The following is a 26,410-nucleotide window of genomic DNA, read 5'->3' on the forward strand; positions in this document are numbered from 1 at the left end:
GAGGTGTACTGGCCAAGAGAGGAGTGCGGTAGTTTGCCACTGCATTCTTGACTGAGCCAGAAACAAATTTACTGAAAGTGTAGCACCTTTCATAACATCCAGATACACTAGTTATGTTCTGAATGTCATTATTCAGCACTGCCCTTAATTCAGGAGATTAAAGCCTGTGTGCCAAGAGACAAATGCAAAAACACTGTATACATAAAAAAGTAACCACATGCAGTCTGTTTGCAGAGAGCAGAAATTCCATACTAGTGGCTTTAAAATTGCACTGTTTTAAACTGTTTGTTAAGGAACACATTATAATGTGAAACAAAAACAAAATTAAATAATATTTCAATTCTGAAAGAGATAAAATACTGTTTGCTGTTTTAAAATACAATATTACAAGTGCTAGTCAGGAAAACAGATGGTTGTCTTATAGAGGGTAAATATATGTTTATCTTACATTACAAATACAAATTGTTCCAAGAAAAGGGGCTTATTGGTGCAGTTTCTGGAGAGATTTCACCATACCTTTTGTAGGAAACTTATCTATGCCAAATTTAGTAGACACTCAAAACAAAGTAAATGAAATCTGGCTAAAAAACGAGATAAAAACACATTACAGAAAAGAGTCGTTTTTAAACTTACAACTTTATCGTACACATTCAGAAATCTCTGACCTTCTAACCCCGTTAGAATGGCAATCAGTACAACAATTTACTAATGATAAACTCGTTGGTATATTAGAGAAGAAACAAAGAACTATAGAAAACAAAATATCGCATTTAAGAGAGAACAAAACAAAATCCGAAAAACATAATACAAGAATAAAACAGACTAACTCAGACCTTAAAAACATCCCAACCACTGTAAATTTATCAGATGTCACCTTCACGGATAGTGAAATGAGCTTACTGAATAAAGGATCAAAATTTAATTGGCCTAACCATCATCAAATAGAAGACGTAATAACCACTGTAGCTGAAGTAGAATCTAATATAGGGAAATTGCCTTTAGAATCACAAAGTGATACAAGATTCGAAGTTAAAAAGAAACTTCCAACCTTAGTAAAAGAAATAAATAACAACTTAAATCCCGACCTCACTAAACAAATCAAAGAATTAAAAACTAAAATCAACGAAAGCAACATAATAGTAACCAAAGCTGATAAAAGAGAAACTACAGTTATTTTAAATAAGCAAGATTACATTAAGAAATTTTTAAAAAAGTTCACGTTATATTTTACTGCTAAGACTATTATTTTCTGTTCTTTTTTTAATGTCAGGTTGTCTGATGCTGTCTCTAGAAATTTATCCCTCCTTTATGAATACTTGTTTCGTTATGAAGGTATATGTTAAAGAGATTCACAAAAAGTAAATGTTTATTTTCAAATTAATGATTTCTTAGGTTTAAGTAAACAAATAATGGATGTAATTTTTTTCTCGCAGATTCCCCACAGCCTATGTATGTAAACATGCATGAATTGGCTACTATGGCTGCAAGCAAAGCTCAGGAAATGAATTTCCCACCACCACCACCTGAACTTGCCAACCCTGCACCAGAAACTCAAGAGAAGGTAATATTCAGGATTCTTTTTATTTAATAATATATCATTTCTTCATTACTCTTAATAATATCTATAGAAAAAGTAAAGTGATGATGCAGAACATTGTAATGTCTGCAAAGATTTGGCAAGAGGAAGTTTTGCTGCTATTGAAGAGAATTGATCAAGTACGAATCAGTAAAGTTGTCCTTGTGCTGTAGAAAGAGATTAAGTTGCTGTAGGAATGAAGGTAGTATTAGTGTAATTAAGAACTAGTTTACAAAACTGTTAGAATCAATCAATCAATCAATCAATCAATCAACATTGACCTGCATTTAGGGCAGTCTCAAAGGTGACAGATTCCCTATTTGTTTTCCTAACCGTTTCTTAAATGATTGCAAAGAATTTGGAAATTTATTGAACGTCTCCCTTGGTAAGTTATGTCAGTACCTAAGTCCCCTACCTGAAAACTAATATTTGGCCCAATTTGTTCTCTTGAATTCCAACTTCATATTGTGACCTTTCTTACTTTTAGAAACGCCACTCAAACTTATTCGTCTACTAATGTCATTCCACGCCACCTCTCTACTGACAGCTCTTAACATACCACTAAGTCAAGCAGCTCATCTCCTTTCTCCCAAGTCTTCCCAGCCCAAACTCTGCAACATTTTCGTAACGCTACTCTTTTGCAGGTTATAAACTTCATTTTCCTTGTCCGTATTGAAGATCTACTTGTGAATTTTATATTACTGTCTAATTTATTTAAGAAATCCAAAATATTATCACTATTGTTCAGTTTACTGTCTATTATAACAAACGTGTCATCCACGTATCTCAGCCAAAGGTTTAGTCCATCTATGTTATTTAAAATGTTAACGTGTTCTAAATGATCCATATAAATGTTAGCTAGTATACCTGATGCAGGGTCACCCATTCCTAAGCACATTTGCTGATATATCTTTTGATTAAATGTGAAGTAATTATTATTTAAAGTAAATCTTAATACATTTATGAATTCTTCTATTTCACACTTACTTAATTTACTATGATTGAATATATTTATTTTGATTATATTAATGGTTTCGTTGATCGGTATGCAAGGGTACATGTTAGTTATATCATATGAACACATTTTATGATGTGGTTGCAGTTCGAATTTATTTAGTTTATCACAGAATTGTATTGAATTATTAATTGTAGAATTATTGTAAAATTTATAGTGCTTTTTCAAAGAATGATGTATAAATTTAGAGGTCTTATATGTTGGGCTATTCATGCAGTTAATTATAGGTCGCATAGGTATGTTAGCTTTATGGATTTTAGGCATGGCTCTGGCTGTTGGTATTTTGGGATTCATATTCATATTCATATTTATGAGCTTCTGACATTCTAGATCATTAAAGAGAAAAGACGAATTTTTAAGTAATTTCTTTAGGTTTCGTTGAATTTTGATTGTAGGATCTTTCTGTATTATCGAATAGGCTCCATTTGAGAAAAATTCTTCTGATTTCTTAATGTAATCTTGCCTATTTAAAATAACTGTAGTTTCTCTTTTATCAGCTTTGGTTACTATTATGTTGCTTTCGTTGATTTTAGTTTTTAATTCTTTGATTTGTTTAGTGAGGTCGGGATTTAAGTTGTTATTTATTTCTTTTACTAAGGTTGGAAGTTTCTTTTTAACTTCGAATCTTGTATCACTTTGTGATTCTAAAGGCAATTTCCCTATATTAGATTCTACTTCAGCTACAGTGGTTATTACGTCTTCTATTTGATGATGGTTAGGCCAATTAAATTTTGATCCTTTATTCAGTAAGCTCATTTCACTATCCGTGAAGGTGACATCTGATAAATTTACAGTGGTTGGGATGTTTTTAAGGTCTGAGTTAGTCTGTTTTATTCTTGTATTATGTTTTTCGGATTTTGTTTTGTTCTCTCTTAAATGCGATATTTTGTTTTCTATAGTTCTTTGTTTCTTCTCTAATATACCAACGAGTTTATCATTAGTAAATTGTTGTACTGATTGCCATTCTAACGGGGTTAGAAGGTCAGAGATTTCTGAATGTGTACGATAAAGTTGTAAGTTTAACGACGACTTTTTTCTGTAATGTGTTTTTATCTCGTTTTTTAGCCAGATTTCATTTACTTTGTTTTGAGTGTCTACTAAATTTGGCATAGATAAGTTTCGTCTTTGTACAGATTTCAAAAACTTTGGTACTAGTTTGAATTTTAAACATTCTTTTAAAAAAGATATGTCTTTCGCGATCTTACCAATCTTAACCTTAAGATTAATGAATCTGTTTTTAATCTTATTATTAGCCTGGTTGGCCATTACATTGCAGGTTATAAACATTTTCCTTGTCCGTATTGAAGATCTACTTGTGATACAATTCCTTTAGTTTTGCCAATTGCCACCTTTTCAATACAATATAAATATATTACAAACTTACATATTTATTATGATGTTTACATGGTACATGTTTCGCTCCTTTTCGTGAGCATTATCAGCCAAACTGTCATTAATCTGAGATTGTGTAAGATCATAAAACAATTCTTTTGGTTCAAGATTACTCCTATAAAACTAATTGACAATCTTATAACATTTTAAAAGTCACACAACAATAAAATTATGTCTTAAGTTAACACTTTTTGTCTAAAATCTTCTTCAGTCCAAACATTTTATCGCCGAAACTCATCCGGTGAACATCTTTTAAAATTGTTTAAAAGATAAACAACTTGTATACAAGTTAAGCAACAGGAATCAACACAACTAACCAGATTTCAAAAGTTTTTTTATTTTATTCTTATTTTTAACATACATACATACATACATACATTACATACATTATCATTATAGACTGTTATGCCTTTCAGCGTTCAGTCTGCAAGCCCCTGTGAATTTACTAAACGTCGCCACAATCCTCGATTTGCAACTAGTGTTGTGGCCTCATTTAGTTCTATACCTCTTATCTTTAAATCGTTAGAAACCGAGTCTAACCATCGTCTTGGTCTACCTCTACTTCTCTTACCCTCCATAGCAGAGTCCATTATTCTCCTAGGTAACCTATCCTCCTCCATTCGCCTCACATGGCCCCACCACCGAAGCTGGTTTATGCGTACAGCTTCATCCATCGAGTTCATTCCTAAATTAGCCTTTATCTCCTCATTCCGAGTACCTCCTGTCATTGTTCCCACCTGTTTGTACCAGCAATCATTCTTGCTACTTTCATGTCTGTTACTTCTAACTTATGAATAAGATATCCTGAGTCCACCCAGCTTTCGCTCCCGTAAAGCAAAGTTGGTCTGAAAACAGACCGATGTAAAGATAGTTTCGTCTGGGAGCTCACTTCCTTCTTACAGAATACTGTTGATCGCAGCTGCGAGCTCACTGCATTAGCTTTACGACACCTTGATTCAATCTCACTTACTATATTACCATCCTGGGAGAACACACAACCTAAATACTTGAAATTATCGACCTGTTCTAGCTTTGTATCACCCATCTGACATTCAATTCTGTTGAATTTCTTACCTACTGACATCAATTTAGTCTTCGAGAGGCTAATTTTCATACCATACTCATTGCACCTATTTTCTAGTTCCCAGATATTAGACTGTAGGCTTTCGGTACAATCTGCCATTAGGACCAAATTGTCAGCATAGGCCAGACTGCTTACTACATTTCCACCTAATTGAATCCCTCCTTGCCATTTTATACCTTTCAGCATATGATCCATGTAAACTACGAACAGCAAAGGTGAAAGATTACAGCCTTGTCTAACCCCTGTAAGTACCCTGAACCAAGAACTCATTCTACCATCAATTCTCACTGAAGCCCAATTGTCAACATAAATGCCTTCGATTGCTTTTAATAATCTGCCTTTAGTTCCATAGTCCCCCAGTATGGCGAACATCTTTTCCGTCGGTACCCAGTCATAAGCTTTCTCCAGATCTACAAAACATAAACACAACTGCCTATTCCTCTCTGTGGCCTGAAACCACACTGGTTTTCATCCAGTTTCCTCTCAACGACTGATCGCACTCTCCCTTCCAAGATGCCAGTGAATACTTTGCCAGGTATACTAATCAATGAGATACCTCGATAGTTGTTGCAATCCTTCCTGTTCCCTTGCTTATAGATAGGTGCAATTACTGCTTTTGCCCAATCTGAAGGTACCTTACCAACACTCCATGCTAATTTTACTACTCTATGAAGCCATTTCATCCCTGCCTTCCCACTATACTTCACCATTTCAGGTCTAATTTCATCTATTCCTGCTGCCTTATGACAATGGAGTTTATTTACCATCCTTTCCACTTCCCCAAGCATAATTTCACCAACATCATTTTCCTCCTCCCCATTTGCTTGGCTGTTCACAACACCACCAGGATGATTTCCTTTTACATTGAGATGATGTTCAAAATATTCCCTCCACCTCTCCAGTGATTCCCTGGGATCTATTAGGAGTTCACCTGAATTACTCAAAACACTGTTCATTTCCTTTTTCTCTCCCTTCCTAAGATTCTTTATTACTGTCCAGAAAGGTTTCCCTGCTGCTTGACCTAGCCTTTCCAAGTTGTTACCAAAATCTTCCCAGGACTTCTTTTTGGATTCAACAACTATTTGCTTCACTCTGTTTCTTTCATCTCCGTACAACTCCCTGTCTGCCTCGGCCCTTGTTTGGAGCCATTTTTGATAAGCCTTCTTTTTACGTTTACAAGCTGCTCTCACTTCATCATTCCACCAAGATGTTCGCCTTTTCCCATCTTTACACACAGTTGTTCCTAGGCATTCCCTTGCTGTTTCTACTACAGCATCCCTGTATGCCACCCAGTCACTTTCTATATCCTGAACCTGCTTACTGTCTACTGTTCGAAACTTCTCACTAATCATATCCATGTACTTCCGTCTAATTTGCTCGTCCTGGAGATTTTCTACCCTTATTCGTTTGCAGACAGATTTCACTTTCTCTACCGTAGGCCTAGAGATACTTAGTTCACTACAGATCAGATAGTGGTCTGTATCATCGAAAAATCCACGGAAAACTCGTACATTCCTCACAGATTTCCTGAATTCGAAGTCTGTCAAGATATAGTCTATTATGGATCTGGTACCCCTAGCCTCCCATGTGTAGCGGTGAATAACCTTATGCTTGAAGAATGTATTCGTAACAGCTAAACCCATACTAGCACAGAAGTCCAGCAAACGCTTCCCATTCCCATTAGCTTCCATATCTTCCCCACATTTACCAATCACCCTTTCGTATCCTTCAGTTCTATTCCCAACTCTCGCATTGAAATCGTCCATTAGCACTATTCTATCCTTGCTGTTGACCCTGACCACGATGTCACTCAATGCTTCATAAAACTTGTCAACTTCATCCTCATTCGCACCCTCACATGGTGAATACACGGACACAATTCTAGTCCTAATTCCTCCAACTGACAAATCTACCCACATCATTCGCTCATTTACGTGCCTAACAGAAACTTTGTTGCGTGCAATGGTATTCCTGATAAAGAGCCCTACCCCAGACTCTGCCCTTCCCTTTCTAACACCCGTCAAGTACACTTTATAATCTCCTATATCTTCCTCGTTATCTCCCCTTACCCGAATATCACTTACTCCTAGCACATCCAGATGCATCCTCTTTGCTGACTCAGCCAGTTCTACTTTCTTTCTTCCATAAGCCCCATTAATATTGATGGCTCCCCATCGAATTCCATTTCGTTCGCCAAGTTGTTTCCAAGGAGTCCCTCGCCTGTCAAATGGGAGTGGGACTCCATTACTCCCATAGGTCCGAGGCTTGCTTAAAATGTTCTGAGCTCGGTAAATTCATGAAGCAGGATGCTGCCCTACTTGCACATAGTCCAAGTGAGGATCTCTCCTCTAACGGGTTATGGACCACCGGTGAATTGTATAGTCCTAGCCGCCTGAGCACAAGGGGGGCCAGGACTCAGAATATGTCCGAGATGCCCACTCCCATTCCATAGTAACTGGTATCCCGACTCTCAGGGCCACTTACTAGGCCACTCAGCCGTTGCCCATGGTTCACGAACTAGGACGTGACTACAGTAACCCACATAACTTGAACCACGAACATGTATGTATGTATGTATGTATGTTATTTTTAAACAATTTTAAAAGATGTTCACCGGATGAGTTTCGGCGATAAAATGTTTGGACTGAAGAAGATTTTAGACAAAAAGTGTTAACTTAAGACATAATTTTATTGTTGTGTGACTTTTAAAATGTTATAAGATTGTCAATTAGTTTTATAGGAGTAATCTTGAACCAAAAGAATTGTTTTATGATCTTACACAATCTCAGATTTGGCTGATGATGCTCACGAAAAGGAGCAAAACATGTACCATGTAAACATCATAATAAATATGTAAGTTTGTAATATATTTTTATTGTATTGAAAAGGTGGCAATTGGCAAAACTAAAGGAATTGTATCACAATGCTACTCTTTTGTCGGAAATCATTCAGAACAAGTAGAGCTGCTTTTCTTTGGATTTTTTCCAGTTCTTGAGTCAGGTAGTCGTGGTGAGGGTCCCGAACACTGGAACCATACTCTAGTTGGGCTCTTACCAGAGACTTATATGCCCTCTTCTTTACATTCTTACTACAACTCCTCAATACCCTCATAACCATATTCAGAGATCTGTATCCTTTATTGAAAATCTTTTCTTATATTAACATCTAAGCTCCTTACAGTGATCCCCAGAATTAATTTTCACCCCATCAGTGCAGTAATTAAAACTGAAAGGACTTTTCTTATTTGTGAAACAACCTGACTTTTAACCCCGTTTATCATCATACCATTACCTGCTGTCCATCTCACAACATTGTCGAGGTCTTTTTGCAGTTGCTCATAATCTTGTAAATTATTTATTACTCTGTACAGAATAACATCATCTGCAAAAGGCCTTATCTCTGATTCCGGTTCTTAACTCATCATTTATATATGAGGGGGTACCAAAGAAAAAAGCGGAATTACTTTTTAAAATCTATATTTTCAATTTTTTTTACAAACAACCCTATCCCTTCAAAATACTCCCCATTACAACTAATACATTTGTTCCACTGGTGCTTCCACTGTTCAAAACATTTTTTGTAGTCATCTTTAGAAATGGCTGTCATCTCCTCCCTCTTTTTTTTTCTTGACCACTTCAGTGTTGTTAAATTGGTGTCCTTTCATGCCCCTTTTCATGCATGGAAATAAGAAAAAGTTGCACGGAGCCAGGTCAGGTGTGCGGCAGTGGAACCATGCCATTTTTAGTCAAAAACTGTCTGAGAGTTGCCTGTGTGTGCAGGTGCGTTGTCGTGGTCGATCAACCAGTCTCCTGTCTGCCACTAATCAGGTCTTTTTTTGACAAATACTGTTGCGTAATCTTCTTCAAACTTCCCGATAGAAGGTTTGCACATTGTTAGCTTAAAGTTCCCATCATAAAAAAACAAAACAAGAACAAAACAACACTAGCAAAAACAATCACTGCAGATGAACAGAACAAGCCAGGTTGACAACACAGGCGGCACTGAACTGGCAATGAAATACGCTGTACACTACACAAGCTTTGCCCATGTCATTGTTATTCCGGTTATTTTTGGGTACCCTCTCATATATAAGAAAAATAAAGGTCCAATAATACTGCCTTGAGGAATTCCCCTCCTGTAGGATGAGAGAATTGGAGTATTACAATACCAATTTTCTAGTAAGTACAAATGCTAGATGTTCACAAATTGCTGGCTTCAAATAGACAGGCTCTTTCCTCATTAATCACAGTTCTTCTACATCCATCTCTTCTCAGCCCCCACAGAGCTGCTTCTGCTTTTCAAGCTTCATTGGGAGGGTGAGCATAAACACTCGCTGAGTGACCATCTTGACAGATTTCAGTCTTGACGCCAGAAGTGTACAGTAGATTAAGAAGAAAGCTGGATAAATACACGAAAAGGGAAGAAACACAAGATAAAAATAACGCAGGTGGCAAAAGATCTGTGTTACTGCAGACAAATTATAAAAGGAAAGAGAAGCTGAGGAAGATGCTGTTACGATTAATATATCTTGTTTAAAATTGTATAGTAATAGTATAGTATAGTATAGTATAGTATAGTATAGTATGGGATGATGAATAAGATAAAAAGGAATCATATTTGCTCCAATTTATTTGCATTTGGGTGATGATGGTGATGATCTGGCTTGGGTTTATTTTTGTCAGGATCAGGTTGGCATTGACAAAACCTGAATTAATGTAACTTTGTGTATATCTACCTACTTTCTAATTCCTACTACCCAAACCTTCCAAGCTCATTGACATCCCTCATTATAATTTAGGATATTGCGTTGAACAATGTTTTCTGTAACTTTTGATCATTTTGTGGATATTGAATGAAAGGAAAATACTCTGTAACAGATTTTTAGTCTTCATTTATCGTAAATGGTATTAATTTTTTTCTTCTTGCAGACTGAAGGTGGTGAGAAAGATGGTAGCACCAGCGAAAGTTCTTTGGAATCATCCAGTGGTTATGGCAGTCAGATTATTCAAGTTGAAGATGCTGCACACAATGAAGGTTATTAGTTCTGATATTATAATTAAATATTGCATGTTTATTTATTTTTATGATGTTTTTTGCATGCATCTACACATGATTAAATTAATAAACTAGATTTTTAAAACTCTGGATGTCCGTAACAAAATACATTGGACATTTGTTTTGGCCAGTTCCTGTAGCTCACAAGAAGTAACATCTCCCTTATAACTTTATTCTCTGTGCATGAGCTTTTGATATTTTCTTTATCAACACAGTGACTTCTAAACAATTACCTTCTCATTGTGGGTTAAAACTATGTATTCTGAAGCCTATCTAAAAGCTTGGCAGTTTCATTGGTGCTATAGTCTGGCACATAATAAAGTATACAAATCTTGGCAACGCTGTGCCCTGTAGCTATCGACATGGTAAAGTTGTTGTGCAGCCTTGAGAATGAGACACACTTCCTCATTGTTCAGTGATACATGATGTAGAGAATTATTTTCAGTCCAGCAAAACCAGTCTTGCAGAACCCAGTTTTGAAATGTTTGTGTGAAGAATTTGAAGATGAATTCCATAAAACTGAATCCACAAAGCAGTCAATGCTGGTGTAGTTGTTGTGAAGATAAGAGGAAAGTTTGAAGCTGAAGCATGTAACTGAATGACTTGTTTATATACTGGTTTCCTCCTCTTTCTTTGTTATTTCTCTTATTACCTCATTGTATGCTTTTAACATACATTCATCTGGAAAAAAAATTGCGCACTGGTACGAATTGCGCGAGTACAACACACAGTATTGTCGTAGGCTGATCTGTCCCATTTATGTTTAATGGTGATTGCTTGCTCTTAAATGCCACTAAGGCGGTGTTCTTCCCACATTCATAATGCCTTAGCAGTGGAGCTACAGAAGTAAGTTCACTGAATATGATGCATACCCAGACAATACAGTCGGCAAGCCTTTGACCAGCAAGACAAGTTGTGTGAGGCTGCATTGTCAGACTAAGAGAGTGGGGTTGAATGTTCACATGCAAACTAGAACTGTTCTGACTACACTGTGCATTGGTGTTGGACACATTGGAAAGGCGAGGGTACCCATTCGCATCGAGAAGGCTTGGTTTGACCCCAGCGGACCACTAGTAGGGTGGATCCTTTCATCGTGTGGCAAGCTGTAAGTTCTCCACCGGCATTGCTGCGCACCATTCAGAGACATGTTACAGCAGCTGGGGATATGCTTGTGTCCACCAGTACCGTATCCGATTAGCTAACAGAGCAGTATCTCATTGAAGCACCCCTAACTATGACTGTTATTACGACCTGAACAACGTCGAGCATATTCGAACTTCTGCCAGGAATGGGCAGCATGACATCTTTCAGATTGGTGCTGGGTGGTGTTCGGTAATGAATTGTTGTCTGGATACAGACTACTGCTGAATTCGCATCTGAAGATGTTGCCAACGCAGTGATCCAGGCTTCATTATAGAATGGTACACTGCCCCAATGAGAGTGGCATTTCTTAAAATTCCTGTTCCCCACTGAAGGAACTCTGACAGCACGCTGGTACACTGAGAAAATTCTGTTGCTTTCCTAGTGCAACTCAACAACCCAATTTTTCAGCTGGAAAATGCCTGGCCTCATATAGCACAGGTATATCTGGCCTATCTTTGTGATGTTAACACGCTTTCTTGGCCTGCAAGGTCTTAAGACTTCTTGTCCATCAACATCATCAGGGATCAGATTGGATGGCACTGCAGCAGACTTGGAGGGTCAGTTCCAATGGCTGTATCTCGATCTCTCTCTGGAGAACATCCAACTTCTGTATGCCTCCGTGTCCAACCATACCTGTCTCCATACTATGGGTGGTTCCAACGCTGTACTAAGTGCATCTTGCAAGTGTTTGTCATCCTGCAATAAATACTAGATGTCCTGTGCCTGTTCCCACTTACGTGCCCCTGCGTTCACTGTGCACATATTTATCTATTTTTTTGCAAATGAGTGTATTTTATTCCCAACCTTATTTTACATTATACAAAGAATTATTTTCTATATTTTAAATAATTTATCTACTTTTATCATTCCTTGACATCCAGTTAAAGCACTGACATTGTCATTTATGAAGCTTAAGTCTTTCATAATTATTTTTAAAAGCTTGATTACATCTGATGCTTAGGAAAGAGAAGCTACGTTTGCCTGATTTGAGAGAAGTTTTATTGTTAATAATTTCAGGTTGATTGTAAGTTTGGAGCTAAATAACAGATCTGTTGTATAATAGAAAATGACCATATGAAGTATAAGTATTGGTATTCTATATAATGTTGAACAATCGATGATGGTCGAGATTTAGGGCCGAATTCATAGACAGCACTTATACATAAGTGCCCCTTATAAGCCAAGTTTCATTTCATATTACCTACTTAAGTGTCCCACTTATTACTATAAGTGGGCCTCACCCCCCCCCCCCCCCCACACACACACTTAAGTGACTCACTTATGTTGCAGCAAGATGGAGGATAATGATTTTGCTGAATATGTTGCATTTCATTCACAGAATACTTTCCGTGCACACAGTAGAGATGAAAAATCCTGCGAAATGTAATGTGACCATCAATTTAAAGAAGGTTTCGTTTTAGTAAAGTGAGAGTTATGAATATTCTTGTTCCTTTGATTGACAGCGTTTACATAACCTCTAGAGGACTCACTGTATCATCATTAATGAAGATATTGTTTTGAGACTTTATGCCACCTCATAATTTCAGGTTATTATTTTGTTATTATTATCATCACCATCATAATTACCGGTATTTCGCTTAATTAATTTGAAATGTGTTACAAGTTGATAAGTTACCAAGACTGTAGATCTATGGAATAGTAAAGAACTATACTGAGTTATAAGAAAAATGAACGTGTTGCACTACTACCTACTACCATTTATTTTAAGGTGGATTTGTGCTAATTATATCAGGTTAGTCAACCAATTGTTTGCCAGATTATATCAGAGGTTTCTGAAATTATGGCATCGCACATCAGAACATACCATTTATATTTTATTGGGGAACTAATTAGGCCTATTACAATGTAACGACTACGGATATATTTGTCAAATCATTAAAAGCGTTGTAAGGCTAGATATTCTACATTTGAATGAATATTTGTATAGGTTTGAGTATCTGGATAACTATAAACATATTGGGACGTATGCATAAAGTCTAGCAAATGCTTTTGCTACCTCCTTTGTAAGCATATGCTGGAATATGTATGAATAAAATAATCTAGCAGTTGCTTTACTTACTGGTATTTAATTGCTAGCAAGCATTTGCTTAATTTTCCAGCAAATGCTGAATTCTACATGAATAAAACCTAGCATGTGCTAGTACTATGCAACCATTTGCTTAAGATTTACCAAGCCAGTCTCAGTTAGCTTGAAGTTTTTTCTGTGACGACTTAGTGTTACCTTCTGGTTGATTTAATGGCACAAATTGTGAATATCCGACGCAGGAAACTGTATAATCCCAGACGGCGTAGTGATGAACGTGCATATAAACATTTGTATAGATTTAACGAAGAAAATGTTGAATTAATTTCGAGCTCTTTCTTGGGAGAAAGTGGCGAGATGCGTGGTGGTGCGTTAACATCGAAGGAACGAATACAGATATTTCTTCGTTTTGTTGGCGATCTGGGTTTTCAAGTTGGGATAGGAGAAGATACGGGAGTGCATCAAAGTACTGTTAGTAGAACCATTGATTTCGTCAGCGAGAAAATTTTTCTAAAAGCACATCACTGGATAAAATTTCCGTCACGTCCACAAGAAATCAATATAGCTAAAGAGGAATGGCAGCAACGCTTTAACTTTCCTTGTGTGATCGGTGCTCTTGACTGTACACATGTACCTATTTTAAAGCCACAACTACACGGCGATGAATACATCAACCGCAAAAATTTCGCTTCTATCAATGTACAAGCAACATGCAATTCAAGCGAAGTTTTTACAAGTGTTGATGCTAGCTGGCCTGGTTCTGTACATGAGTCGCATATTTAAGAATTCACGTGTGTATGAAGGATTGCGAGACCATGCGGGAGCTGCAATACTGTTGGGTGATTCAGGTTACGGGCTTGTACCTTGGCTGCTAACTCCTTACCGAAACCCTCAAAATCCACAAGAAGAAAATTACAATCGCGTGCATGCTCATAACAGAGTAATTATTGAAAGATGTTTTGGTCAGCTGAAGAGACATTTCCCTCTACTAGCAAACAAAGTCAGAATCTCTTTACAGAAAATTTCACGCATTATTATCTGTTGCTTTGTGCTGCATAACGTCTCTAAGCATTTAAGAGATGAGGACAATTTTGATAATGTTTATACTGAAGAAAACGATGATGATGGGGGTGAACAAGAATATGGTTATGATGACATGAGAAGACGTGGTGCACAGAGAAGAAATGAAATCGCTAATATTTTGTTTCAACAAGTTGCTGTAAATTAACTATGAAAGTAGTTAAGCACTGTGATCTGGAAATGACAAAATTTAACAGTTGTGTGGCTCGTGTTTTTCATTTAACTTATACTCTTACATCGTTATAAATTTATTTGTGATTCACTTCATCTTGTACGCTACTGTATCATTTCGCCTCAGTTGAATACAAATACCAACACTTATTTCTCTGATTTTATGTTCCACACATCATTCAAACTGTATGTAGGTTTGTTCACTTAAGTTTAATTTTGAAACTAATTTCCGTTCTTCTACTTCCTGTTGTTGCATGCGAGCTAACTTAAGCTGTTCCAATAACACCAGTCTCTGAAGTTCCATGTTCGAAAGTCTTTCCGTCTCCTCAGTCTCTGCAGCTAATTTTATTTTCTTGTACTTTCTTGGTGGTGGTGTCGTACTCTGTAGCGATATGCTATCATCATTGATATCAGCTGCGTGTTCCTTACTTCCTCCTACAGCGCATCCTTCTGAAATGTTGATGAAATATAATTACTGACCTTGATCTACAGATTAATAAAATGAACTCCACATGAATGATTCATAAAAGAAGGAAATACGTTAGGCCTAATGATTATTTTTCTAATTAATACACAGCTTGCGGAGTGATGTGGTATTTCATCAATGAGTCCAGTAAAGTTTAATACCGGGCGAGTTGGCCGTGCGGTTAGGGCTGCGCAGCTTTGAGGTTGCACCCGAGAGATAGTGGGCTCGAACCCCAGCCCTGAATATGGTTTTCCGTGGTTTCCCATTTCACACCAGGCAAACGCCGGGGCTGTACCTTAATTTAGGCTACGGCCGCTTCATTCTCACTCCTAGGCCTTTCCTATCCCATCGCCGCCGTAAGACCTACCTGTTTCGGCGCGACGTAAAGCAAATTGTTTAAAAATAATAATTAATAGACATACCTGGTACACGAGTGAATGATGGATTTTGTTGTCCTTCCATTAAATTTAGAAGTTCCTCCTCCCATTTCTTCAACTGTATCTTCCTGTTTCCTGTAGTGTTACGGTCACTCTTCTTTTTCACTTCGGTCTTCATGTTATGGATCCTTTTTTTCACCTGATCTGCTGTGAATTGCCGCCCGAGATTCTTCTCACAACTCTCGCGTAACTGTTCAACAGCTTGTAATTTAGCTGTTTTCGTCGAAGGAGTTTGCAATTTACTTAATAACACTGGTAACTGTTTGATCATTGAAATGAAGTGAAAATTTACGTCAATTTCTACATCTGTTTCTGATATCTCGGACATCGTAGAATACTGAATATGCACTGCAGGAAATGGAAACGAGCTGTAAACACTAATAACACCGAATACAAAACTCATAGGTTACGGCGGTCAACACGTGTTTCTATACTAACATAACCTCTTATCGGCAACCAGCATGCTTTGTGCTATTAGAAAATGCTAGTTAGAATATTCTAAGAAGTCAGCATATGCTGGAAAAACTTGCAGCACTTTCTAGTCAGCGCAAGCAAAAGGTTATTCATATCAATTTAAGCAAATGCTTTTACTTGCCAGTATTTGCTGAAAGCATTTACTTTTACTTATTGCTTATGCTTGTAGAATGTTCTACATTTTTATGCATATGTCCCAATATGTTAAGAAGAAAATTAGACTGGGCATTTTCATAGTTTGCAATGTCCACAACAATTTTTTCCCACGTCATTCATATTCAGATGAGAAACTGCGTTGGTTTACTTGTTCTATATTATGTGCATGTACTTCGACACAAGTTCCTGCAGGTACCGTCTCAGCTCGCTGTTTTGTTATCCATTCTGATAACCAAATACAACATAGACCGTGCATCACGATATGGACGATCTTTAAACCTCAAATTTTACACGCGCGGTCGCGCGATATCCTTCGATAAACAAAACACAATAGATCATCTCACTATTCGGTAGCCAGAACTACACGATCCAGGAAGCGTGGACATAATATACAGGATTGCCACATCTCCAGTGATACTTACTGTATCAAGGAGTGTGCTCTTTAATTGCTGTCTATGAAATGTAAACTCATATAAGTGAATACTTAATATAAGGGATCCCTTATTACTTAAGGGTTCCACTTATGTATAAGTGCTGACTATGAATTTGGCCCTTAAAATTGTACATACCAGTTAGTATTTAAAAGTGATTGGAACATTTTCTTCTTTAGAGAATTGAATGTCAGGTTGGGAATACAAAACTAGAACAGGTAGATCATTTCAGATTTTTAGGATGCGTATTCTCCCATCTGGTCTGACACCGTGGTTAGCCGGTTTGAATCCCGTTAGTCAAAAAAATGTTTGCCATCAGAATGTTGGCTGACAGGGTAGGAGAGGTGGTGGTATACAATTTCTAATCACTAGATTGCATGCCAAAAGCCTGGCTTAAATTCCACACCTCTCTGCAGTGTTCATACGGAGTGAGGGCATATGACGCTGTTGGTGATTTGTCCATCGTGTGGATGATTCATCCATCGTATGGAGACATTAAGCTTCGAGCAGACCACTTCATGCTATTCGACAGGAGTAGGCTATCTGCCGGCACTGGGTTTTGCCCTCTCCCCTCCTACTATCATATATCACATCATTCATTTCATCTCATTAACTCCTGTGATGAGGATGATGTCAAGAAGGGCATCAAGTTGTAAAAACTCGCTACAAAAATTCATCTCACTTCATACCAGACTCTGTAGAGAATTGGGATAAGGGTTGGACATGCATACATTCTCCTGGGATGGTAGTATAGTGAGATTGAATCAAGGTGCTGCAAAACTAGTGCAGTGAGCTCGCAGTTGCAACTTGCAGTATTCTATAAGAAAGAAGTCAACTCCCGGACGAAGCCATCTTAACAATGGACTGTTTTCAGACCAGCTTTGCTGTATGGGAGTGAAGATTGGGTGTATTCAGGATATCGTATGAATAAGTTAGAAGTAACAGACATGAAAGTAAGAAGAATGATTGCTAGTACAAACAGGTGGGAACAATGGCAAGGAGGGTACTCGGAATGAGGAGCTAAAGGCTAAGTTAGGAACAAACTCTATTGATGATGTGGTATGCATAGACTTTAACGGGGGTAATGTGAGGCGAGTAGAGGAGAATAGGTTGCCTAGAAGAATAACGGACTCATTCATGGTGGGTAAGAGAAGTAGAGGGAGACCCAAGACTATGATGGTTAGATTTAATGCAGTCTGCCACACGACTCACAACAACTGCCTCATTCAAACTTAAATGGAGGAATTTCACACATCTGTCAGGCATAAAAACTAAGTGCAAACTGGAACGTTATTGGACATGCTTTGTTTACTAGCAGTGCAAACAAGGTCATTAGACAAATTATTCACTATATTGCATCAGTTGACAATGGACTTTCGAGGCACTATGTGATTCAAACGTGGATTGGATGGATACTTTTAAACTACATCAGTAGATCTGTTTGCTTTTAATTGTCTAGCCAAACACAGTTGGAACATAGACAACCAGTAGAACTTTCCTGAAGATCATCACGTAGTTTATGTGAACAGCCTATCTGTGTTAAAAAAAATAATTATAATTTGCGATATAAACACTCGTGAAACATTGTAACTATTTTAACTTTCTATAAGATCATCACATGCCGTTCATCAAATTTGTGATTCATTGTGATTGTGAAGCATAAGAATCAAGATAACCTTACAACCATAATTTTTAGATTGTGTTTTTAAGTACTTTTTTGATTATGCAATTTTGAAGATTTAGATATGTTAGGACATTTTTGCATTTGTGAGCTGATGAAGTGAATTGAATTTTCTTGAAACACGTACTCTTAGAATTAATGTAGACAACAATCTTTCTGATTGTATATTTAGAGATAGACAGGGTGGATCCATTAAAAGAAAAAGGAACTTTAATAGAGCTTAGGAGTAAGGGTAATGTGGAGTGTGTCTTCAGATATTTGAACTGATAATATTGTTGCTGAGCCACCTTGGAATAATATTTAATGTTATGCTCTCATGAATCCTGTACATGGATATTATTTTCCACAGCGCCTAGCACAGAGCCAGAGGGGTAGATTGTGATTGTTTTTTTTTTTTTGCTAAATGCTTTACGTCGCACCGACACAGATAGGTCTTATGGCGACTATGGGACAGGAAAGGGCTAGGAGTGGGAAGGAAGCGGCCGTGGCCTTAACTGAGGTACAGCCCCAGCATTTGCCTGGTATGAAAATGGGAAACCACGGAAAACCATCTTCAGGGCTGCCGATAGTGGGGTACGAACCTACTATCTCCCGAATACTGGATACTGGCCGCACTTAAGCGACTGCAGCTATCGAGCTCGGTGATTGTGATTGTAATAACACCAGCTGGGACATGTGGCAACATAATACTCGTGTGCCTTTGCTCAGTGCCACATGCTAACAGCTGTCAGGACACTCACGTTGTTTTAATAGAACTGTAGGTCCTTCCTTGTTAGAGTAAGATTTATGGAATTGTAGTTGGCTCTTTCATATGTTAGTGATTTTTTTTTTTGGCCTAACTTCACACTATTTCCCCCAGGTTCTCAGTGACTCTATAATAGGAAAGGGCTGCTATGGGAAGGATGAGGCAGTGGCCTTAAATACAGCAAAGCTGCACATCTGCTTAATTTGGGAAGCCGTGGACACCATTTTCAAAGCCGTTGACCATTATGTTTATGATATCTTGGACTGCAGTAGTGATATGATTTTGCTATATACTAAGCATTAAAGACCATTTCCTTCCTTTTTTGCCATCCTTCTGAAAGGCATGATAACAAATTATTTATATAAATATAATTTATTAATACATTGAAGATGACCTTATAAAGCTAGAAGAGGAAAATAAAATGCGAAGGAAGAGCATCGTACTATATTCAGAATGTAAGAGTTTTGTTTCGTAATAGCTGTAAGAATCCAAATTATACCAGGTTTGAATACCATGATTAAGTGGTATTATTCAATGGATTAGGAGGGAAAAGGGTTCTTTTTAAATTTATTTTGTTTTAAACTTTATGTTAGAGAGAGCTTCCTCTCCACCTGATAGTATGTGAATGAAGAGGACTTTTACATCATATAGATGACAGTTAACTTTCAGATTATTTTGCATGTAGTAAGGTACCGTACTCATAACTTTCTCTAGTAGTAGTAATTACTATTATTACTACTATCACTACTTACTCTAGTAATTTAACAATATGATTGTTAATTAGCTCCATTCTTGTAGAATATTTCTCAATATTGTTTGCTTTATATGAATTCTTCTTTTGTTGACACAATTCTGTATTAGAATCTTCCTGTTCTGCTATTCTATAGGGATGACTTGGGTCTGCAGAAATATCTCTCACGATGAGATGAATGGTTTATCAGTTTGTTTTATCATGATTGAAAGCACAAAATTAGTCCATGTTGGTGTGCTGTTTTTAGTATGTTCATGTGTAATATAGTACACGTGTACGTACTAGGTAAAGCCACTTCTAGTAATCCCTGTTTTGTCTCAACTGTTTCATAAGCAGTCATTAATCATGTTTTGTTGCTATAAGCCTAGATCATTAAAAGTTTGAAGCCAGAAAGTTTGTTCAGAATGCTGACGTCACCAGGGGCCTGTTCTACGAACAAACTTTGCAGCTTTTCACTTTGCACTTTTCAGTTCAGACTTTGTTCCACCATCACTTCAGATTTAGCTTGCAAAGGGAAAAGTTAGGAATCTTTTCGCTTTTCAAGCCTGTTATGTTCTACCATTGGTACAGAAATGCAAAGTGCAAAGAAATGAAGTGTAAATTTTTCATAAATCTTGCAAAGAGATGATTCCCTTTTCATCTGTTAATTAACAAGCATGTAGACTAGATTCTCGGTGTAGAATTTGGTTTAGTGATATAAATATGTTACGACGAGTGCTTTTGTTATCAGGTGAGGACAGTGATGGAGAATCCAACAAGAGAATGTACAAAGACAGGATTAATTTTCATGACCTTACTTCGACGGAATTTTGCTAGTGTTTTCATATTACCCCAACACAGGCTGACTATTTTTGAAATGATCGGTCATTTATTGATACATGCAACAAAAAGAAATCAATCCCTCTCCGGAACAGATTCTTATATGCTTACATTGGTTAGAAAATGGTGCCCAGCTGCACGGTGTAGCAGCAGTGCATGGGACATCAAATACAGGTTATTTGTAGAATTGTTACCAAGGTCCTAAATGTTATAGTAAATGGAATATTTCCTAACATAGTATGTTGGCCTGATAATCCACATAATATAGCAACTGAATTTCTAATGAGGGGTGAATTTTCTTCTGTGTGTGGATGTGTTGACAGTACTCTCGTTAATATTGATGATTGTCATCATTTTAGAGGTTATTTTAAAAGTTGCCAAAAAGGATGTCCCATTTCTCCTTGACAACTTCTAGCACAGTCAGCTTCTTGTAATCATCTTTCTGTTTCATGATCAAAACTTTAAAACTACCTGTACCACAATTATACTGTCAAGTTTGCTGCAAAAAATAAAGCATTAAAATCATGGAGTATTATGCAGTTTGCCTGTGGAATAAACTTAATCGGATCACTTATTCGCAAAGACTTTTCATTTTGCAAAGAAATTTAAAAGTAAAACCTAGATCATGGTGAAATAAAGACTTTGCACTTTGCAAGAATTGAAAAGTGATAAGTGCAAAGTTGAAAAGTTGCAAAGTCCATTGGTGGAACAGACCCCAGGATGCCAGAATTCTTTGATATCATCATCATCATCATCATCATCATCATCATCATCATCATCATCATCATCATCATCACCATCATCATCATGTGGGTGCAGCCTTCGCTAGGTGGGCCCTCCTACGATGATATCTGCCATATATAGGAAACTGTGTTAGTGTGGTAAAAAATAGTGTTATGTGTGTGGTGTGAGAGTTGCAGACGGCACAGGCACCCAGTCCCCAAGCCAAGGGAATTAACTGTTGAAAATAAAAATCCCTTGGCCTGGCCAGGAATCAAAAATTAGGACTGAAAGTCAAGATGTTGACAAGTCAGGTTACAAATTGATTCAACCAGATGGTAGCTCATAACCATGATTGAGTTTCATAACTTAAATGAATCTTGCATACAGAAATATACATATATATTTTTCTACTAGTTATATTTCTACCTCTTGTTCTCTTGCACTTCCTTTGTACATGACCCTCCACCTCACCATTCTAATTAGCAAAAATACCTGCAGAAAACAAACCTGCTTCAGAAAGTTACTTTTATACTCAGAAGTAGGATTAAGTAATGCAGGCACTATTGCTAAACGATGCTTAGTTTTTGTGGACCTGGTAGGTGGAATGATTCATATATTGTCAGTGCTAAAGGTCACAAGTCCAAATTCAAGCTTTGGCACTGATATATTGAAGATAATTTCTTGACCAAAATCATATTTTGCCCCATCAGCCAAAACTCGCTTATGAAGATTTTTTAAAGCATTTGTTTTCAGTGCCCTGAATACTACAAATGACGAGGAAAGAAACTAATTACCATACCATATAAATCGCATAGATAGGAAGAAGCATAGAAACGCACAAAATTCTAATAAATATAATGACAGGCTAGAAGTGGACAAAGAACACAGTAAAGGAATAGGAATAGGAGAAACACTATTCAAATTCTCTCGCCAGAGGCTGCCAGTTGACAAAGTATAATCATAAATGACATAAACATTGAAAGTATACATTTCAGCCTTATTCATCTTGTCAATTCCTCGCTGATGACAATGTAGGTGGTTTCGTATTAATGAAATTGAACCTTTCAATGTAGTTATAACTATTACTGTTAATTTTCTTCAGTTTAAAAGTAACCACTGAAAATGTCTAAATGGTTCTTCCGGCACCTATCATTAATCCTACATCTTTATAGATAAGTATCTAGATTGATATTTGTATGCGTGTTTTTCCACATATACCTGATATAAACTCTTAGCTTAAAATGTCTCTTTGGGGCTTGCTTAGCTTAGATTCACTATCACTGGCACTAAATTTGTCACGAGATGGTGATGAAAATTTAGCATATATATGAATCTCGAGTTACCTTGAACATGTTTAGGGGTTAACATAACCTGCTTTAACTTATGGGTACTGGTATTTTCAATTGTACAGCTCATTGTTCAGATAAATTGCATGCTGATCTGAAGAGCTGATGCTTGTAATGGGTTGATCTGTTTGAGAGCTGCATTCTGGTTGGCCTCAAGTTCTGATTTTTAATTCCGATATTATCATTTAACTGGCAACTTAGCAACTTTGTAAGATGGTAGAGCTTTTTATATACCTAGGTAGCTAATACTTACATATAGGGCATATATAATTTTAAGTGGGGTAACAATTGCCTTGAGAGTCTGTGTGTTCCAATCATGGTAAAATAAAATGTTTGATCACTTGCATGCTCCAGTTATCCCAAACTGACCTGTGGTATCTGTAGCTAACCTTATTTGTGGCGTGTGTGTTTAGAGATGTCATTGAGTGTGTGTAGCTTGGAGGCTGCTAGCAAGTATTGCACGCTGCCCCGCTCGGGGGAGAGCACCCTACCCAGTGGCCCTCGGAGGCGACCCCTCTCAACCACAGGTAAACCTTCCTTCCTACCTGCATGTGATAGTGATGTGTATTGTGTTTATAACCAACATTTTATATTTTCATGTCTGATAGAATTCTTTATCATCATATTAATAGTTATGGTGTATTAAATTGTCATATTGTTTCTTTTTTGTGTGTGGAAGGTGTAACTTTTTTATTATTAATTTTTTTAAATGGGTGTTCGTTCATACCTAATCATTATTGTAGAAAGGAAAGAACTTTTGAGCCTTTGAAAAAATTACAAACACTTCTTTTATTATGAGCAATACGAAAATTTGTTTTCCTAATCAGTTCCGTTTGTCATTGATTGAGGTTATTTGATCCGAGATATAAGCAGACATTTAATTAAAGCCAAAATGAAAGAGAGGAAAACAAATAATACTACTCCCCTCCCACCATCCAAGAAAAGACCAATCTTGTCCTAAGGAGTGGATAGTATTAATGATCACTCTTCTCACAAATGTACCAAGTAATTTTCTCTCCCCAGAAGAGTACTACAGATATTTAGAATTCAACAAGAATTTTGAGGTTTGACAGAAGGTAACAGGTGAGGTACAGCATTTTCATGAAGATGTAGTTGAATTCAAACTTAGTCTGTTTCTTATATTTTAAACGAATTTTAAAAAATCATCTTTATTCATAATCAAATTTAAGATACGAAGCCTGGTATTTACAAACTGAAACTTGAGGGCAGGTTGATCAAAACAGAATAAACAGGATTTATTTCAAAAGTAATTTCCAAAGTTACACAGACACTTATCCCTGTTTTACCAAGCAGTGAATATCCTGCTCATAGGATTAATTTGGCTGAGATCGAAACCATTGCAAACATTGTCCCCAAGACTTCATTGCTTGAGTAAGAGCACCAGTTCAATGCCTTTTTCAACAGATCAAAGATATGGAATTTGCATGACGATAGATAAGACCTATACGATGGGTGTTTCAACATTGTCCATCAAAACGTTGCCTACGTGTTCTATGTAAAAACAACTGCTGTGTGTGCACATGCGTTGTCGTGCAGAGAAATCTCTCCAGAGGACAGCAGGCCGGGTCGTTTGGCCTTGATTGCTGTGCGCAAATAGTGGAGATTGCTGAATTTATTGTTTGACCAAGGTCCGGGAACTTGGGGAGAAAGGGTCCTTCATGATCACAAAAATATGTCGGCATCTCTTTGCCACTACTGTGCACCAAATTGGACTTTTTCAGCGGAGGGGAGCTCGGATGTCTGTTTGCTTTTGGGTTGGAAATGCTGGCATCAAGGTTAATCGCCTGCCAGAGCCCTTTCCAGGAAATTGTCCTCCAGAGATGCTGCAAGGACAATCCATACAGAGGTTCTTTGACGTCGCATGCACTATGCACTATGTACTTAATTTACTGTACTGGAGCCCGTTGCTAATAACAGTATGTACAGAACCGAAACTCACTCTCACATCCATGTTGATGTCTCTGATGATGATGATGATGATGATGATTATTATTATTATTATTATTATTATTATTATTATTATTATTATTATTATTATTATTATTATTATTATTATTATTATTATCCAGTCGACTTGTTCCACCAGAGTGTCCGTGATGATGAAAGCTCGACCAAGTCAGTTTCCATCCCCGTCCCTTGTGGAAACGCTTGTGGCAGTCAGGTACGCGATACTTTGATAGAACATGTTCTCCATATACTGCCTTCATTTGCCTATGCACCTTGCAAACTCAAACTCCTGCCACTAAAAAAAATGAATAACACCAAATTTTTCTTCTTTGCTGGAAAATATTCCATTGGTGCAGGTGAAAATAGACCTCCTGCTTGCTCATCTTCTCGGATGATGCTGTCACCTGACTGCCAACATAAATTGCGTACTCACGTGTCAAAGTAGATTAGTCTCATGTTCCATATTTGCTTCCACCTAATTAGTAATTTATTTTACAAACTATTGTATTATACACATGGGACTAGTTTTGCCCCCACAGTTGGATCATCATAACCTTAAATCCAATTGGAAATACATGTAATATGATGTTGTATACATTCTAAAACATTTTTGGTGGCCAACTGTAATTATGATAGCATTTTCAAAACATAACTGAGAATCAAACTGGTAAAACACCAGCCATTAAACTTGTTTTTGAACACTGAATTGAAAGTACATGTGGCAATATGTATATTCTTTTCTAACGGTCAAATGTTTAATGTACTCAAACAATATGTTGGGGTTTTCAGTAATTTCATTGAGGTTTGTATCCGGGTTAATAAATTGTTTGATGTTGATGAAGAAATCTTCAGTGATATTGAGCAGGGGGCCTTTATGTAGGGTTTTTTGGATGGTTAATTTTTCTTGTATATTGTTAAAATTGTGGTTATGATCGACCATGTGTTGACCCATGGCTGAGAATCTGCGGTGTTTTATGGCATAAATTTTATATTCAAAGTCAAAAACACACATAAAACAAACCTAATTAAAGAATCTGAAGATAACAAACAACTTTGCCACTTTCATCTACAACCATAACCATATCCACCATGTAAACAACACATTCAAGAAACAGAAAATAAGAATAGCCTTCAAAAAGAACAATAATGCTCACATCTTCCATAGCGCTTGCAATATCAACCCAACCAGTAAATTTGAGAAATAGGCATATATAGACTAGAATTCAATAAATGCAAAGCGAGTTATGTTGGACAAACAGGAAAAAAATTTATCACCAGATACAACAAACATGAGACTTCAGCTTCACAAATTTTAACCGCATGTCTTACATAACCGCACACACACAGACTAGTATGGAATGAAATTAAGTTGTACAGTTTGCACTTCCTTGGGCTACATATAGAGCCACCCATGTCGCCAGGCAACCAGTCAGATAAATTAGTTTGCAATAAATAAATTACAGCTGCAAAGATCAAATCAGTTTACAGGTTATATTCCATTTTATTAATTTTACTGAATTGACTAACGTGTCTTTTATTTCACTCAGCCAGACTAACATTGTCACAAAAACCCAGTGGTACAATCCATCTGTCCCCACTTGTAGTTTTGGGGAGAATTCTATGTAAGCTGTACAAAATCTTCCAGAAATGATGATTCTTCTAAATATTCACTGTCATGGAAATAGAAAATAATCTGAGCTTTTCATTTGAACAGTAGGAATAATATTTACTTTGAATAGTTCCTCAACTTTGGGTCCAAGTTCCTGCTGTAACAAGAGGAACTTCAGATTGGAAATTCACACCAAAAGTGTCCAAATATAGCCAATTCAACATCAAAGACTTGAGTTTCTCTC

The 26,410-nt window shown here is 37.0% G+C and overlaps 1 protein-coding gene across 4 annotated transcripts in view; it reads left to right on the forward strand.

Moving 5' to 3' along the window:
* LOC136873811 (protein MTSS 2) overlaps positions 1-26,410 on the forward strand; it is a 644,214-nt gene that overhangs the window by 612,745 nt on the left and 5,059 nt on the right. For 3 of the 4 annotated variants that reach the window (XM_067147063.2, XM_067147066.2, XM_067147064.2), the window contains 3 exons: positions 1,434-1,561; positions 9,996-10,101; positions 23,003-23,116. In XM_067147063.2, coding sequence (XP_067003164.1) covers positions 1,434-1,561; positions 9,996-10,101; positions 23,003-23,116 — 348 coding nt within the window. The remainder of the gene's footprint in view (positions 1-1,433; positions 1,562-9,995; positions 10,102-23,002; positions 23,117-26,410) is intronic. The other variant, XM_067147065.2, reaches the window with a different exon arrangement.

The sequence above is a fragment of the Anabrus simplex genome, chromosome 5 (genome assembly GCF_040414725.1).
Source record: "Anabrus simplex isolate iqAnaSimp1 chromosome 5, ASM4041472v1, whole genome shotgun sequence".
NCBI classification, from domain to species: domain Eukaryota; kingdom Metazoa; phylum Arthropoda; class Insecta; order Orthoptera; family Tettigoniidae; genus Anabrus; species Anabrus simplex.